At 35.0% G+C, this 19,776-nt stretch overlaps 1 protein-coding gene across 1 annotated transcript in view; it reads left to right on the plus strand.

Annotated features, from left to right (window-relative positions):
- Positions 1-16,935, plus strand: part of LOC140448735 (uncharacterized) — a 123,384-nt gene extending 106,449 nt beyond the window's left edge. Inside the window, exons 12-15 of the mRNA XM_072541847.1 lie at positions 5,242-5,462; positions 5,710-5,948; positions 6,016-6,163; positions 15,173-16,935. Of these exons, the coding sequence (XP_072397948.1) occupies positions 5,242-5,462; positions 5,710-5,948; positions 6,016-6,163; positions 15,173-15,485 (921 nt within the window). The 3' untranslated portion in view covers positions 15,486-16,935. The remainder of the gene's footprint in view (positions 1-5,241; positions 5,463-5,709; positions 5,949-6,015; positions 6,164-15,172) is intronic.
- Positions 16,936-19,776: the final 2,841 nt, after the last annotated feature.

Raw genomic sequence — 19,776 nt, forward strand, 5'->3', positions numbered from 1 at the left:
CTTGTGTGCCCTTGCATTGCTTAGAAATGTGACCAAATTTCAAACACTTGTAGCACTGTATTACCCTGCCTACAAATCTTTCTACTGGTAAATACACAAAATTAACTACGACATGAGTTGGCAAAACATTTCCTTCAAATGTAACTATAATATTTCGTCTGGGGACGTATTCTGTTTTACCTTCTTTATCTACCTTTCTATGCATTCTTTTAATGTCGGTAATTTTAACGGAAGAGTCTATATGTTTTTTTAAATAATCAGTATCATACCTCGTATCTACATCGTGAATTATTCCCTTGATTTCCAAGAGATGGTTAGGGATATAGGCTTTTAAATTTTCATCTTTTAACTTATCATGTGTTACTAGATTATTTGCATCCAAAATAGATTTTAAAATGACTTTAACTCTATTTTTTCCTATAGATTTAATTTCCTTTAGGTTTTTGATTTTAAGTTTTTCATACAAAATTTCCCCCACCACCATTGGATGTAAACGAGAGATGTTCTGATTATTTAATTTCTCTATATAAACGCAACAGGTATGAAAATCATAATTATTAGAGGAAATATTATACAGTTTAACTTCCCTTGTTTTGCCGGAATCCGCACCAATTTCAATATCCTTATCCATATCCATATCTGGGGAACTTGTCGCAACACTCACTTCGCACATTTGCGTCTTAATGTTATTTTCCTCCCCCATTAGGGGAGGTAAATCACTTATTTACACTAAAATTCCAAGTATTAAACCGATATATTTACACAACTTTAAATTTAAATATAAATATCGATTTTTAATTACCGCAAAAACTTATCTCTGCTTAATGTGGTTTTATCGTCTGTTCGAACTGAAAGACAAATTCAAACTGTAAATAAATATTGATTGTCGGTGATTTGTAAAGTTCTATTTTATATACTATTTAGTTTGTTTACTATTAATATTGGCTATAAGTACGTATGCTTGGTTGTATAGTAATTTCCAGGCCACTTCGAGTCTGTCAAAAAGTAACTAACTTCGTAAAAAAATAATTACTAAATTCACTAGACAGTTCGGACTGGAGATAGCGAACCGAGTATAGTAGTTTTCTTCATCGGGGTACTCAGATATATCCTTTTACTCAAATGTAAATGTTATTATGTATGATATATACAATAGTTTGTACTACCTTAATGCTGAAAGGCTGATATTATTAAAACGGCTTATTTACTATTAATGGTTTCTATTGTAATCAAGAAAGGGGTCATTAATAACTTTCTTCTCCATCTAGTAAGACATCTTCAACGTTTTCATCCTATGGAATCGACCTATAGTAGTCGTGGTATTACCGGCAGCATGTCAATAAGGTCCTTCTTCTTATTCGCTGAGATTGCGAGAGGACGACCGTAGGACAGTTCAGGGTTCAGATGGCTGCGGAAACGGCCTCTACGGCGATAGTTTATTGTCTTAAACGACGAATCTGTATCCAGTATCTCCTTGTAAAGGACTTTTCCTGTCTCTTTTATGTAACGAAGCCACTTTATGTTCCTCCATATAATTGGAAAAAGTCTGACTACTTCATTACTGTCACAACAAATGGGTTATTCTTCCCCGTCTGACGAACCAACTGCATCCAGTCGTGCGGGTGATATGATTTTTTTTTCATTTTTTCTATCAGAGCATGATCAGAGTCACACTTCGTATGAGTGTGACCAGGAACTAGAAATTTGTGGTCAATCACCTCTAGAGTTGGATGGTCGTTTATGACAGACATGAACATGGCAGCTCCATGCGAGTTCTTATTCTGTCCTTCACATGTGTCTGACCACAAGATTACCCTCTTCACATGTGGTGGAAGATTCAAGAGATGCTTCTGTAAACATGAAGCAATTTGGTTGCCTCCTCTTGCAGCTACTACTTCATTCTGGTCTGGTCTTCTCCGTCACTTCTACGGTTGTAGAATCGTCTTGCATAAAACGATTATTCGTTTTGCAGCGTTTCGATTCCGAAGTAGCAGTCACAGAGTCTACATGCTGACTTTGACCCATATCTTTTTCGGCTACAGCGACATTTTGCGCATTATCTGAAAAAAATAACCATTCCTGTGACATTGTTTCTACTTATACACTTGTGCCCCGCTAGATTCCGAAATTATTTACTTCAATCAATAAAATCAGGCCACTGTCTCGTTGCAAATTTAATAGAAATAACAATAATAAGACCGTTGCACGAGAACTTTTATTTGGGTAAAAAGAAAAGTAGGTCCAGTGAAATACTTCATCATCATCATCACTAGCTCGACAGCTCTTTCTGGGTGCTGGCTTGTTCTAGGATTTTCCGCCATTCTGCTCTGTTCCTTGCTTTGTTTTTCCAGTTGGTAATCTTGTTTTCAGATCTTCTGATTCTCTCTACTGGTCTTTGCCTCATTACATGTTTTGGTGTTTTAGTCTCCAACATCCGTTCAACATGGCCCATCCAGCGCAGACGTTCGATCTTTAAGGATGTTATGACCTCGGGTTTATTGTATGCTGTGTATAGTTCAAAATTATATCTTCTGCGCCATATGCCATTTTCTTAGGTAAGTGAAATACTTACCAATATTAGTTTTCGACAATGCAGCTCGTAATATCCTTTTACTTCTTTCATTTCTGAGGGTCTCCGCATCATTCTTCCTCTCCCTTCGACGTGATGCTCTATTTTCCATTATTCCGCTATTGATAATGTTTTATTCCAATAATACGTTTTTTCACATATATTTAAACACTTTATACTGATTAAATTTGGGTAAATGAAATTATGTCTAAATATCTCCTTTTACTCTAATCATAAATTAGTAATTTTAGTGCATCTGATTCCAGTAAACGAAAATATCTTTAGATATCCCTTTTTACCCAAACATCTAGGTTCATATATGATTCAGCTAAAAAGAATTATCTACTAATATAAAATTTTACCCGAATTTATTTGGTATATACATTTGGAAACTAAAGCATATCTGGAATGATTCCTCTTTACTTGATTGTAAACGTTGATTTTGTTCAATGGCTCCCTTTTCACATGTCATTCATGTCAAAATCTAATGAAATTATTTAGACTTTAGACTGTAGATATATCCTTTTATCCAAATGAAGAACAGAAAATTTCCTTTATTTTGATATTTTTAACTCATTTCGGGAAGAAAATCGAGATATGCCCTTTTACCCGAGAGCCACGGATACCTGAAGTGAACAGCAACTTTGTTATTTTAAATAAAACACCCTGTATATTATTGTATTTTTAGATTCTTCATAAAATTCTAGATACAATTTGTAGAAAGGTCAAAACTTCATATTTTTTGAGTTATTCATATTTTTTCAAAAATTTTGACAGATAGAGACAAACTTTTCAAACTTAATAGCTCATCAATTTAGGTAGGTTATTCTTCAAAATCCGAAGACCTATTACTTTTAAAATAATTTATTATTTCCAATATGTCATTGCCAGTAACTGGATTGTAAAAAAATTATCTCAAGGTGAGTACATGACGTATCGCTTTTATTTGGAATATTGATAAACCCCTAAAATTAGGTACCTACATTTTTTTAAATCTATTACCACTGTACCTAATACGTACTAAAACTAATAATAAATATTAACTGAAACACATTTTCGAATAGTATTTACTAAAAAAGAATGTCACAAGAAAAATTCTTCTTGACGATTACAGCCCGAAAAATAATTTATTCTTTTTATTTTCTTTACAGAAGACCAACAGCCTCAACAAGGCATGACATACAGGAATAGACAACGATTGAAGAAGAAAATACAGGAACTGGAAGAAGAAAATAATATGTTAAGGTTAAAATACGAAATGATGTTAAAAAGACATTCATAAAAAAAAAGTAAGAAAATTTTGATCGAAATACTTTCTGGTCAGTTATTTGTATTTATATGTTGTCCTGTCGATGTTTTTATTTAAAATAAATATCTGTTGTGTCTGAAATATTTTAATTTTGAAATCCAATCGAATTCCCCAATAAAATGCATCGTGAGTTGATAAGCTCAGTATGGCTTAGCTATACCAAGGCCGGATTTGTTTTGAGGTGGATATTAAGAGTAATTAACTTCAGTAATATTAATTGACTTTTCCTTCCTCTCCAATGGGTCGCAATTAATAAAAAAATTAAAGTATTTAAAAATTACTAAAAACTACTAAAAAAAAAAATCGTTTTTTTCCTGTTTTCCTTGCTACTAACTTTAAAACGAATCATTTTAGAGCAAAGTCCTAATGAAATAAAATAGCGATAATTGTATTTTCTATAAGATACGACTGGTTAAAAATGTTTCAATTTATTATAGGTACTAGCTGCAAAATAGCAATAAATACAAAAAAGGGGGAAACAACCCTTTTCTTATTCAATGTTTTCAACCACTTACATTGCACGTAAGACCTTCATAATTCGCCTAGAAAATCTGTATAATATAATAAAACAATATCCCAGATTTCATTAAAATAAATTTAATAGAAAAATCCGTAAACTAATTTTCGAAACCAAATTCAGATTTTTGCTTTAATATGATACTGTAGAATTTAATAGAATTTTCTGTATGATACTGTTGATGTTCTAATAGAACTCAATTGCTTCTTCCCTTTGTCTGCAGTGGGAGCATAGACTTGGATGATGATTATCTTAAGTTGTTCATTTGTGGGAATTTCTGGTGTTTCCGGTTCTATCGTCTTTTGTTCTTCCTCTGCATAGAACTTTTTTTGGTAGTCAATCCACATATCCTTTTCTATGTGTTTGGGTTCTATTAGTTCCTTTATCTCCGTTCTTTGACCTCTTATGAAGCGTCATATTTCCTTTTACAAACCGTAAAAATCATGTTCCATTTCTTTCGAAAAGCGTTTCCAGTGATTATTTTTTATTTTTCTTATAAGTGCATGTGTTTCGTTTCTAATTGTCTTGTAATTATGGTATGCCTTTTGTGTTTTGGTTGACATGTAGTTCAGGTAAGCTTTTTTCTTTTCTTTGCCTTTTTCCTTCACTTCTGTACAAAACCATGGAGTTTTTCGCCTTGGGAACGATTTATTTTTGTTTATATTTCTTTCACCAAGAACTTCCTTGGTTATCCCTTCTCCTCCCTTAAGTTCAGATACATTTAAACAAATTTTAATAAATAATGAAAAAGTTTTCAACTATCAAACCCGTTTATACAGTTGTGATGAAGAAAGCTTCTTTTGTTTACTAACTTGATTTATCTGTATTATTTTATTTTTAATTTAGGATCCTTTGAGCGGTAGACGCTATGAATATATCGAATACGAGAATGGAAAAGTCTTGGGAAGAAAACAAGGATGCAGTAGAGGCACTACGAAAGTTGACAGCTGGTGGAGATGGCTATTCTGGCATTGTTCCTACTGCTTCTGTCTCTGTGACGAACAAGGAAGCGCTTCCGACAGATACGTTAATATGAGACCAACAATTGCAAACATTTCTGACAATATGTAAGTTAATATGAATTTTTTTGCATATAGTTTTGAAAATGATAACAATTTCTGTCATCGAAACCTAATTATCTTATATTGTTAGCAATGTAATAGCTTTACTATCAGTTGTTGCAAACTTTAAATATTGATGAGTATTTACTCGCAAATAAATTAGTATAAAATGCTTGCCATCGTTTGTTGTGTTGCTATTTCTTTTCTACGAATTTCTTTACAAGTTTCTTTTCAACAAGAATAATATTTTTAGGGTGGTGGTCGGCTTAAGGTTTATAAAGAAAAACCGTATCCTCCACGTACAAATACAGGAAGGTAAACTACTTCCAAGAGGTAACATTGATGCCGCTACCGTACGATGGGTACCAGTTGAAGATTATAAAATAACCGACAGAAAAATCTATAGTGGACAAGACTATCATACTTTCAGTTGGGAAAAGAGAGCGGTTGATCTGGATGATTTAGAAGCTGACGATGGATATGTATTTACAGGTAAGTCATAATGATTCCATTATTTGTTAGTTTCCATCATCGAACTAATATAATATTTCTTTTGCAGGTGTACGATTTAAGGAAATTGGTTCTCACCTTAATTTCGAAATATACTGTACAAAGTTCGATTTCGTCACTGGAAAACTTATCAATCCTACGAGCACAAGTATCTGGAAAGATAACGCCAATACTGATTCTGCCACCAAAAACCCCAGGTGAGTCTCTTTTACATAATCGGCACTAACGTGCAATGTTTTCTATAATTTTGTTCTTTTGTTAGGAAAATGGGATATCAGAAGCGGAAGTGAGTAAATGCTTCTAGAGTAGGTAGTTCATTCGCACCAGATTCATCTTTCGATTATAACTGAGTCATTTTCTATCTCTGTGATTTTTATACGACATATTATTAGTAACGTCAGAGCGCCATTTTTTGCTGGTGTCTTCATTCTAAACAAACCAAAGTATCTGCTCTTTTTATATGCGTTTTTGTAAATTTATTTGAAATTTAGGTTAGGTTCGGTTCATAGACATATATAATACAAATTACTACAAATTACTACAAATTACGCGTTCCCCAACTGCGACAGAGAAAACTGACGCGAAGCAGTTCCTGCACATTGGGCTCTTTCTAATGGGACGGGTTGATCGAACACGTGACCTTCTCATTGGTCATTAAGGTCACCTGGTCGATAAACCTGAACAATTAGAAAGATATGCTGGGACTGCTTTGCGTCAGTTTTCTCTGTCGAACTCTGGGAACGGGTCTGTATTATAGCACTTAGTCGTCTTCTTCCTCTTCAACGGCACTACAGCCCAAATTGAGCCTTGGCCTCCTCTATTTTTTGCCTCCACCCTTGCTTGTCTGTGGCTGATCTTCTCCATACACGGACTCCTAAAAGGACTTGTGCGTCGCTGTTTACTGTGTCTTCCCACCGCTTTATTTGATTTTCAACCGGTCTTTTTCCCTGCATTCTAGCATTCAGAGCTCTTTTTGGTAGCCTATCCTCTCCCATTCTTATCACATGGCTGGCCCATTGCAATCTTTGTATTCTAATGAAGTCTGACAGTGGTGCTTCCTTATAAAGTTGATAAAGGTCGTTGCTGTATCGACTTCTGAACATTCTGTTTTCCCTCAAAATAATGCTTCCAGGTTTCTGTGACTTTCTGTTGGTTACTGATTATTTGCCCACTTTCATCTTTACATAGACTAGTTTGAGGTTTATACACACTTTTTATCTCTTTTAGGTATTTGTAATTTCTCTATTGCGTTGTTTTTGAGATTTTCTTCCATTTTTTTCTATTTGTCCATTTTCATAGGCTCTTTTTTTATTTCTACATATCTTGTCTGCTTTCCGTCTTGCGACTTCAAATGATGTTCGTCTTTCCCGTGTTCTTCTTGTTATATCCATTTTGTGTGCTTCATTTCTTTCCTCTATTGCTTGTCTGCACTCATCATCGAACTATGCTCCTCTTCTCACCTCTTTCTTGTTTCCCAAGGTGGACGCTTCCGCTACCAGTACTGCTGTTTTGATATTATTATTTGATATTATATAAATCGATGTCATTTTGTGTATGTCTTTATGTGGGAAGTATGTGGAACTTATAACCATGTTTTTAACACAACACTAAAATTAATAACCAAAGTGATAACAAATAAACTGAATGAAATTATTACACTCACAGAAGAACAACAAGGTTTTAGTTCGGGAAAATCATGCACCGACGTTATATTTATAATGAGGCAAGTGCAAGAGAAATCATTAGAATACAACAAACCGGCATATCTATGTTTCGTGGATCTTAAGAAGGCATTTGACTGGATCAAATTAAAAGACGTTATCCACTTATTATACGCAAGAGAGATACCTCTAGGAATAATCAAAATATCTACCAAAACAACACAATAAGAGTAAAAGTACAAGAAGAACTAACCGACCCTATTGAAGCTGGCAATGGAATAATACAGTGAGATTCCCTGAGTCCTCTATTGTTCAACCTGATTATGGATGAAGTAATAAAAAAAAGTAAGAACTAAAAAAGGATACCAAATGGGAAAAAAACAACTTAAAATAATCTGCTATGCAGATGACGCAATACTACTCTTTCAAAGTGAAGATGATTTACAACGTATGCTGCACCAATTTAATATAACCGCCAGAAAATTTAACATGTTAATTTCCCCAAAAAAGACTAAATGCATGGTTACAACAGCAAATTTACTAAGATGTAAATTGGAGCTGGAAGGACAGATAATAAAACAAGTGATGGAGTTTAAATATCTAGGCATCACATTATCTAACTACGGAAAGCTCGAAACTGAAGTGGAAGATCAAGTGAATAGAGCAAACAGAGCCGCAGGCTGCCTAAATGAAACAATATGGAGAAATAAAAATATCGGGAAAGAAACGAAAGGCAGAATTTACAAAACAGTCATCAGACCAATAATGACATACGCGGCAGAAACAAGACCTGACACAGAGAGGACAAAAAGGATGTTAGAAACAGCAGAGATGAAAACACTTAGAAACATTGATGGTAAGACACTATGGGACAGAGCTAGAAGTACAGATATACGACGTAGATGCAAGATGGAGAACATCAAGAACTGGGTAAGAAATAGAATGACAACAAATAGAGTAGTAAAGACGGCAAGAGACGGTTCCCCAATAGGAAGACGATCAGTAGGAAGACCACGAGAACGATGGAACGACAACTTACTGGAGGCACATTGAAAAACAGACAGTCATGTCTATATAAAAAGAAGAAGAAGATATCACCCATTATAATCTTTATGTCATTTTTGGGCGCATTGTAATATACTATCTCCAGCTGTTGGTAGAATCTTGTCTTTGATTGTTGCTCTTGTTCTTCTGTTGGACAGTGAATGTTTACCATTGTTAGGTTGAAGAACTCACACGAGCACTCAGTTTATTTGTATTATATATCTATGATAAAAACTATAATAGATAAATATAATGTATACATAATAACTCGATTGGTTTGTTTTATAGCCATATAGGCTCTATCTATGGTTTGTATAGCTATCTATCTATGTATAGGTATCTATAGCTCTATCTATGGTTTGATTAGAATCGCCATACCCTAAATAAAGAATGATGTGACGTCACGCTAATATGGTGTATTATATTCATATCGAGATACGCCGCATTACAGTGATGTCTCGCTGTCATTTTTGGCTGTAAAATTGATTTAATTTCCTTAATTATTAAATCAATTTCTTTTTACTATCAGTATTAATACTGTTTCATTTGCACTGCTTTTATAGTAGAATAGTGGACTCGCTTTTTAAATTTAAATTAACGAAGGTATTGTCCCTAATGCTATGTAATTTTCATAATATAGTAAGTGCATATATCTAGTTAACTTATATTGGGGTAGCATTTTTATAATTGGTAATCATTACGCTAAATATCATATATAATAGCTAAACATGATTCACTTAATCTTTATTAAAATAGTGGAAGAAAGAAGATGGATATTTCAATTCTCTCTGCACTCTTTGACACAAAAGTTACCAAAAGATGTAGATATAGCGCTAAATGAGGACTGAAATATCGTAGCAGGAGCATTAAACTAACACTATTAAACAACTCCAACATGTGTGATGGAACTATTCTCTTCCATCACCCATGTCTCGCATCTATAATATACTGTTGGTTTAATAGACCCAATAGTTTTGTAGACCCAGATTTTCGATATCCAGTGAGTGTTTTTGAAGCGGAACACATGGTCGAGTAAAAAATAAGCTTTTTTCCCTTTACTATACTTTAAATTTCTGGTTCTCCTGTTCCATCCGTACTTAATGCAACTCCTAGATATCTGAAACTTTCTATTGTTTCAATATCGTCCTCTAATTCAACTGTGCGTCTGTTTCCTCATAGCTCTCACCTGTGTTAGCTTTTTTGCCATTAAATATTTATTTCTAGTCCGGTCACTTTTGCCCATGTGTTTAATTATGAATATATTTGTGCTGCCTCTTCCGTTTTGCGAGACATAATGCTAATGTCATCAATTTTTATATTGCACTGTCTTATTATATTTTCGAGAGACAGGTTGAATAGTGTCGATGTCAGCCCGTCTCCTTGCGTTAATTCTTTGACCATTGAAAAGTTCTCAGTGAGCTCATTTTGTGTTTTGACAGTTGCTGTTGACGAGTCCATTGTTGCTCTTACTAGTCAGATGTATTTTTAATAGACGTCAAAGCTGTGCAATATTTGATATATAATAATATAATAACGGATTGATTACGGCTTTCGCCGCTTCTCCGCCCCCAATTTCCATCTTTTTCTGTCATATGCAGTTGCCTCTACTGTCTCTTGTCGCCATTGCTTCATCAATATCGTTGCGCCAACTTCTCCGTAGTCGTCCTCTCTTTCTTCTTTCAGGAGAGATCCATTCCAGTACTCTTCTAGGCCATCTGTACTCTGGCATTCTGGCATGGATAGAAACCCAATTCTTATTAACGCCACTCAAAAATACTACGAACAAAACTTTGCAAGAATTAAAATGGGACAAGAAATCCTTTTCAAACAACAAAGGGACTAAGACAAGGCTGCTGTCTGTCACCCACCTTATTTAAAATCTATTTGGACAGATCCTTAGTGAAATGGGTAAAAAAATGTAGAAACATGGGAATAACGGTGGAAGAAAACACGCTATATACACTTTTCTTTGTGGATGACCAGGTAGTAAATGCCGAAGACAGCTGCGATATTAGCTATATGGTAAGAAAACTGCAAGAAGAATATGAGGTGGCAGGTCTAAACATGAATATGACAAAATGTGAATATCTCTCAGTGGGAACAGATGAAATATGTGACCTAGTCTTGGAAGACGACAAAATCAAAGGCGTGCAATCCTGCAAATATTTGGGGGTCATTTTCAATAAGAAGGGAAATAGCGTAGATGAAATCAGGGAAAGAATAAACAAGGGCAGAGCAGCGACCTTAAACTCTCTTCTCTGGTAAAAAACAATATTTCATATAACTTGTGTTTATTAATTGAGTCGTAGACCTGTTTAAAATCTATGAAGATGTTGTGGACATTTACAATTTGTTTCAATGTTAAAAGTTGGTCATTTGTAGATTTTCCTTGTCGAAAACTGGTTTGATATCCCGCGACAATATTTTTAGTTAATTGTTGGAGTCGTTTGTTGAGTATATAAGTAAAAACTTTGTACGCATTGCGCAAGAGGGTTATGCCGTGATAATTTTCGCATTTTAGTTTATCTTATATATCGGGCATATAATCCCGGTTTTTCAGTCGCTAGAGTCTTTTCATCAATCCAAATCTTGTTTATGAGTGCATGGATTTGTCCTACTAGACGTTTGCCATCTAATTGATATGGTTCAGAGGGGACGTTGTCAATATCTTCTTCTTGGGGTGCCTGTCCATTCAAAACGTTGGCGATCATTCTGGCTATGATGACTTTCTTGGTTGCTATACGGAATAGCTGTGTTGAGGTCTTTCTATACCATGCTCTCAGGTTAGCAAGCCAAGATATTCTTCTTCGTCCTGGGGCCCTTTTCCCTTCAGTTTTACCTTGCAAAATGCATTGGCGTAGCTCATATATGCCCTGATTTCTCATTATATGTCCCAAGTACTGCAGCTTACGGCCTTTCACCATGTTGACGAAATCCGCGGTTGTGTTCATCCTCCGTAGTATTTCTCCATTGGTGACTTTGTCTGTCCATGGTATCTTTTAATCCTTCTGTATAACCGTAGCTCAAAAGCCTGAAGTTTTGATAGAGTTTCCGCCTTTAATGTCCACGTTTCTGCTTCGTACAGAAGTACTGAGTACATGTAACATTTAAGACGCCTTATTTTTGTTTCTAGGGTGAAGTCTTGGCTCTTGAACACAGAGCTCCTAGTCAAGAACGCACTTTTTGCCTTTCCGATGCGACATTTAATCTCTTGGGTATTGTCCCACGACTCATTGATTAGAGTTCCCAAGTAGTTGTACTGTATGACACGTTCAATTCTCATTTGGTTCACATACAGATTTGCTCCAGTTACGTTTTCCTTGCTGATGATGATTAGCTTGGTTTTGCTGATGTTTATATCCAGTCCTTGTTTTCGTTATTTTGTTCATTAAGTTTTGCAGTCCTTCTATGGTATTGGTATTGGAAAACACTATTGTATCATCTGCATACCGCAGGTTATTGAGCTTGATTTCATTTATTGAGATGCCTTCATCAATATCTTTTAGAGCCTCTTCAAAAATGTGCTTCGAGTACAGATTGAATATCAGTGGTAAAATTATGCACCCCTGTCTCACTCCCCTTAAGATTTTGACCTGATCTCTATTTTCCATATATTCGGAGCACCGGTGATTGATTCCAATACTGGTTAGCTATTATTTTTCGGTCTCTTCCGTTAATCCCTGCCCTCTTCAGCACTTTCATCATTTGTTCATGCCTGACTCTATCGAAGGCCTTCTTGTAGTCAATCAGGCATGCAAAAACATCACAGCTGACATCTCTACATTTCTGAAACAATACCTGCACGCTAAATAAAGCTTCCCTCGTACCAACGGCGTTCACACATCCAAACTGATTTAAAAACAGCTTCAGCAGATGGCTCATTAGGCTTATGGTCCTATAGTCTTCACAAACTTTTGCTCTTTGTTTTTTTGGGCAATGGTACGAACTCCGATTTGAGCCACTCTACTGGTATTTTTCCTGCCTTGTATATTTCATTAAATATTTCAGTTATTATTTTTATTTGTTCTGCAGTAGCTTCAGCAGTGCTGCAGAAATTTCATCAAGTCCCGGTGCCTTTTCATCCTTCATTTGTCTGACGGCTGCCGGTATTTCTTCTGGTAGGATTTCGGGACCTGAATTTTCTTCAATGATTGGTTCTTGTATTGTTCTAAGGTCGTGTAAAAGTTTCTCCAAGTATTCTTCCCATACTTTCTTTTTATCTTCTTTTGTTATGGCAAGATTGCCTTCATCATCTGTTATTTTTCCACTGTTGCGTTTTCGGAACTTTCCAGCTAGTTCCTTCACCTTTCGATCGACATTGAAGTTATCATATCGACTCTGATACTCCTCTATTTCTTGACATTGTTCTATTTTGTGTTTCTCTTTGGCTTCTCTTATCTTTCTTCTGACGGATAGTATGTATTCTCTTATATTCTTGGAGATGTTCTTTGTTTTTTTCTCTGATCCGTAAGTTCAAGTATTTCATCGGTCATCCACGATTTCCGTTTCTCTGTATCTTCCTTCAGGTGTTGTTCTTTTATTTCTCTCACTGTTTCTTGTATGCTGGTCAGACTTTCCTCTATAATTATTGCATTTCTGCATTTTAGCTGTATTGAGGTTTTTACTCACCTTTACTTTTAACCTTCTTCATTCTGACTTTGGAATTACCTACAACTAGTACATGATAAAAATTTATATCTGCCTCCGGGTATGTTTTGACAGATGTCAATATCTAGAGCCTTATTATTCCTTTGTACTCGTATTGCTTGTTTTACGCAATACTCGTATTGGTTGAATATCTGGTTATCTACCCTTCCTAATTTTTACTTAGATATGTTCGGGGTTTGTATCCTTCTTTTTTTCTTTTATGTATGACCTCTACACTACTCGTCATTGAACCATTCTCTTTTTGTTTTTCTCTTTTGTATGCCTATGATTTTTCTTGCTGTGTTAATTACTTTCGTTTGATTTATTTCCAATGTTCTTAGGTGCCTAGACTGCTAAACAGCCGAGATCATACGCCAAGGTGTATCACAAATATTAAGAATAGCCAAACCATCGAAAAATAATTTAAAATATGAAGAAAAAGAAGCCTGGTAGAATTTACAGAAGAACAAAGAAATCATCGTACTCACTACCGACAAAAGCAATGCTCAGCAATCTTTTTCCTAGTTGGTATCTCTATTTCCCCTCCTAGAAGATCATCATCATCATCATCATCATTCAACCTGGATCTATCCACTGCTGGACATAGGTCTCCCTCAGTCTTTTCCATGTAGTTCTGTTTTGTGCTGTTTGCATCCAATTTTTGTCGATCCGTTTTATGTCATCAGACCATCTTGTTGGTGGACGACCTCTACTTCGATGTGCTTCTTGTCTCGGTCTCCACTGTATTATTCGCTGTGTCCATCTGTTATCTGACATTCTAGCTATGTGCCCCGCCCAGTTCCACTTAAGGGTCATAATTCTTTCTATGGCATCTGTCACTCCTGTTCTCCATCTTATTTCCTTGTTCGTGATCCGATCCTTACGAGAAATGCCTAACATCGATCGTTCCATGGCTCTTTGGGTAACACAAATTTTATTTCTTACTTTCTTGGATAGTGTTAATGTCTCTGCACCATATGTAAGTACTGGCAACACGCACTGATTAAAGACTTTTCTTTTAAGACACATAGGCAGTTCTGATTTAAGAACATAGCTTAGCTTGCCGAATGCCACCCAAGTGAGTCCTATGCGGCGGCTTAGTTCGCACGTTTGATTATCTCTTCCTATGCGTATCTCATGTCCTAAGTACTTACATGAGGTGGTTTCTTAAATATGCATGCCATTTACTGAAATCTTTTCGCTTAACACAAGATTTGTCATGATTTGTGTTTTTGTGTGGTTGATTTTTAATCCTACTTGTAGGGAGGCTAGGTATAGTTTCTCCAGTTGCGATACTGCATCATCGATTCTGTCAGCAAAAAGGACAATATCGTCAGCAAACCTCAAATGACTAAGCATTTCTCCATTGACATTTATTCCTTTTTCACTCAGATTTGCGTTCTTAAACATATGCTCTAATAATGTTTTGGCAACAATTTTGGCGAAATTGTATCTCCTTGTCGCACTCCCCGTTTTATTTTAAATACGTTGGTCTTTTTATCTGCCAGTTTCACACTTGCTGTCCCATTTTGATAGATGTATTTTATCATGTTTATATAGCGATGATCTATACGGCACTCTGTTAAGGCTTTTAACATCTTTTGATGACTTATTGTGTCGAAAGCTTTTTCGTAGAAAAAAAAAAGAAGATCATCTTTGAATATTTCCTTTTCTTTTCTTACGTAAAACCAACATACTAATATAATAATTAATTCCATCAGATTAGGATTCTTAAAAATTTCCTGCGAATATTTCACAGAAAAAGAAAAACCTCGATTGAACCAAATTTAATTTAAAAAAACTCACTTTTGTTTAAAAATGAAATAATCATCAAAGATTTATTTTTTGTTTCAGGAAAAAAGTGTGGCTGGTGTCCCCCGACATCCCAACAAGAACAACATCGCCATCGATCCCTACGTCCACGCCAGACAGTTACATCGAACTTACCCATTCAGACATAGACAAAGACGCTGCGCAGACCACGGTACCGTTTTGGGATGCCCAGAGAGTCGAGTCCCTACAACCAGTACCTCTCAGCGGCGCCGGTATTTTCCACAAGGGAAGGAGATTTTTCGGAGGGTTTATTACCCTCAAAACCATATCATATAACTTTAGTAAACATCTGCGGGCGGCATTTCCCGAAGACGAAAAAGATAACGTTTTTTAAAAACAAATTATTTCTCAATACAATGAGAAATTTATCAGGTTAGACAAGCTAAATTTTTAGCATATTTTTGTGCGATTAAACCAGTGGGTTTAGATATACACGTCGGAAAAATTCTGATCAGGGAAATTAGCCAATAATCTATTCTATTAAAACGCTTAGATTTACATTTTTTTGTTCACAAATAAGTTCATTCCCTTGGATTCCAAGCTTCCATGGGAATGCGTTAAAATGTGCAGTAAGCATTAACATCATTAATTAACAAATGTTCAAATTGGCAACCATTTTTTCACAAAACAATTTCGGCCCATAAGAATTTATTTGATCTGATATTTGACATCCTAATTACCACCAAAATGCACATTGTGTTTTAAAAGTAGGTATTATTAGACATAATGCAGCTCGGTGAACATAGTAGTGCTGTTAATTTTCTGAGTAGAGATTGGGTCAGTAAATACATACATTTAATAATGCTTGTAATCTGTCAATGTGGAATTATTCTATACAATTGGATGCTTTTTGCAACATTGTAATTTTATTATCAGCTATAGTCTATGTTGTTTTACTTTCAATTCTTAACAAGGTTAAAATTGTACTACTTCAATTATTTTTATTATATTATGGAACTGTTCCAATAATTAGTTCCCACCTTTATTTTGAACCGACCATTCATAATTATCATTTTCTGGATTTCTCAATTTCCGTTTTTTTTGTTTTTTTTGTTTATATCATAATACTAAATACTATAAACTTCTTCGAATAGTTTATATGCGTATAGTATATTTATATGTAATTACTATAAATATAGTAAAAATAACGAAATTTTGAAGTTTCGCACAAGATATTCGTACATAATTTCATAATTTGGCTGTTTTCTCTCTTTCTCACTTGTTTTCTTTCTATTTCTCTCTGAAGACAACCAATGAAACATGAAAATTGTAATCATGATTCGATAAATTTTTAGTTTAATGACTTATATGGTTTTTCAACTCACTCCTTGAAACTGTTTCAACCAAATTAATCTCCTAAAGTCATTGAACAGGTGTACCTTGACCTTGACTGATATTTATTTTACTTTATGTGTACTATAATTAAAATATATAAATAATTGAATTAAAGTATGTAACACTAATTTATTTGTTCGATATTCTTCTCGAGTACTGTATTTAGCAAACTCTACGTGTTGCCAAGTTGTACCTTTATTAAACGATCACTTCTAAATTTATAATGGAAAGATAGAAAAATTTATGTACTGAATAATTTTATTCACAATTGGTTTTTAGTGTGTTCTAAACCCACATGGAACGGTAAAATACCCACTGTACTATATTTTTTTAAGTTAGTGGCATATTATCGCTGTGATTTAATGAAAAATAGTTAAAGCCATTTACCATAGTCTAGTTTAATTTTTAGTGTTATAATTTTTGTGATAGAAATAAAAGATAAAACTTTATTATAAATTTCTTTAAACCTGTGTTTACACAAATTGATCACGACTTGATAGACAAAAGAATCTCTACAAAAACTATAGGTGTAAAAAGTGGAAGAGCACGTAGGGCCAGCACCCCCCCTTTAAAAAAAGAGTTTATAATTACTAAAGTTTTAAGACCGATAGTGAGCTATGGATGTGCAGCTTATGTGCTGACTTAAAATTCTGTAAATCGCATAAACATCTTTGAAAGAAAGGTATTAAGACGAATATTAGACCCTATAAAAGGAAATAAATAAGAAAATATAAAAGGATAAAAAAAATGAAAAGTACGGGCAGTAATACAGTGGAATGATACTTTACAACGGTGGAACAACGGATTAAAGAGGATGAGGTCTGAAGTCCTATTTAACAAAGCCAAAAGTAATCAAGACTGGGATGCTACAGGTATAAGCTAACGCTACACAATAAAGAAATTCGAAAAGCTAAAACCAATTCATGGAGAGAGTTTTGCGAGGAGATTACAGATATCCCGGCATGTTCTCGAATCCATGAAAGTCCTGGCAAATGATGGTGCTACAACTAAAGAAGTAGGTTTCATAAAAAAAGCTAATGGCAAATTTACGTATCCCAAAGAGGAAAGTCTTAGAGAACTGATAAACACGCACTTTCCGGGCTCAATAATTCTGGATGATGCAGATAGACAAACCAACATAGATCAAAGGCTGACTAGGCCAAGGTCTACAGATTGGGAAATAGCCACAGCAATCACAAGACCAAACAGAATTAGATGGGCTATAAATAAGTTTCGGCCATATAAGTCTCCATGGACAAATGGCATATATGCAATACTGTTGCATATGGGATTACAGGTATTGATACCACATTTATGCAAGCTCCTTAAAGCCAGTTTAGCATGGTGGGTCGTACCGGAAATATGGCAAAAGGTTAAAGTCAGATACTTGCCTAAGGTAGGTAAAGTATCAGACCTAACACCAAAGTCATATAGACCGATAAGCATATCTTCTTTTCTATTAAAAACGCTGGAAAGGCTTGTTGATAGGTACATCAGAGACGAAGTGCTAAAAGATACTCTATGCAATCGTCAATATGCATAACAACCTGGTAAATCTACTGACTCTGCGTTGGATGATCTAAATAGGCTTATCTCAAAGTCAATGGAAGACAAAGAGACAGCAATGGACGCTTTTTTAGATATAGGAGGGGGCATTTAATAATGTTACTACCAGCTCTTTGATAGGGGCTATAAGTAGACGAGGCGCACCTGCGGTAATATGCAGATGGATAAGGGCATCTCTGGAGAATAGGGCAGTAATATACACTCTGGGTAAAGCAACCTTTAACTCAAAAGTAGGTGGAGGCTGTCCTCAATGAGGAGCTCTGTCCCCTCTACTTTGGGCAACCTTGGTAGATTATCTCCTCAGAAATCGTTCTGAAGCTATTTTCTTGTGGCATTAGTAATTACTAATGAGAATAATAATTATTTAAATGAGAAGAAGCCACAATTTGATTTTTATTATTTCATAATTGAAACCTGCTTAGAGTAAATATATGATGACTCGAAACGGATTGAACGAAAGTAATGAATCAATGTCAAGAACCGCTATCTGTGACGACGCCATCTTGTGGCGCTAGTTTCGTGACACTCGCCTCAGCATTTTACTGTAGAGAAAAAAGTAATACAACGCCAGTATAGATGCTTCGCTACAATAATATTAATAGTAAATGGAAACAATCATGGCATATAAACAGTACACATTCTTCCTCGCAATATGCGTCTATGCAGCCTTCAATCCAAAGTGATTATTGGTTTAAAAACTATTTTGTTCTTCGAAGGAATATAATATCCATAATTAGAATAAAATGAGGACAGGCCTGTTATCCTAGTCGTCTGGCAAAACTAAAAATCGTGAATTTGAACTTATGTACAGAGTGTCAAAGAAAAGGAGATTTAAATCACATTTTCTTCGAATGTAAAAAATACATAAAACAAACGGAAGGTCAAAATTTTTTATCCACACAATGCTATTTCCTATCTCTAAATATAAGATTTGTAAATTAATGTTTAATGAAATTTATCTGCACAAGTAATCTTAAGTCTCATAGTCTCATAGTGTCTTACCATCAATTTTTTAAGTGTTTTCATCTCTGCTGTTTCTAACATCGTTTTTGTCCTCTCTGTATCAGGTCGTCTTTCTGCCGAATGTCATTATTGATCTGATGACTGTTTTGTCAATTCTGCCTTTCATTTCTTTCCTGATATTTTTATTTCTCCATATTGTTTCGTTCAGGCAACCTGCGGCTCTGTTTGCTCTATTCACTTGATCTTCCACTTCAGTTTCGAGCTTTCCGTAGCTAGATAATGTGATATGCCTAGATATTTAAACTCCATCACTTGTGCTATTATCTGACCTTCCAGCTCCAATGTACAACTTAGTAAATTTTTTGTTATAACCATGCATTTTGTCTTTTTAGGGAAATTATCTTATTAAATTTTCTGGCGGTTATAATAAATTGGTGCAGCATACGTTGTAAATCATCTTCACTTTGAGAGAGTAGTATTGGGTCGTCTGTATAGCAGATTATTTTAAGTTGTTTTTCTCCCATTTGGAATCCTTTTTTAGTTCTTACTCTTTTTATTAGGTATTTCATCAATAATCAGGTTGAACAATAAGAGGACTTAGGGAATTTCCCTCTGATCCCATTGCCAGCTTCAATGGGGTCGGTTAGTTAGTCTCAGCGATTGCATGGAGTCTTTAATATTCGTTTGGCTCTGTTGTTCGAGCCGGCAATGGTTCTAAAGACATACCTCCTACTGAGAGATAGGATTCTGTCCTTGATTGG

This window comes from Diabrotica undecimpunctata, chromosome 8 (genome assembly GCF_040954645.1).
Source record: "Diabrotica undecimpunctata isolate CICGRU chromosome 8, icDiaUnde3, whole genome shotgun sequence".
In the NCBI taxonomy this organism is placed as follows: Eukaryota; Metazoa; Arthropoda; class Insecta; order Coleoptera; family Chrysomelidae; genus Diabrotica; species Diabrotica undecimpunctata.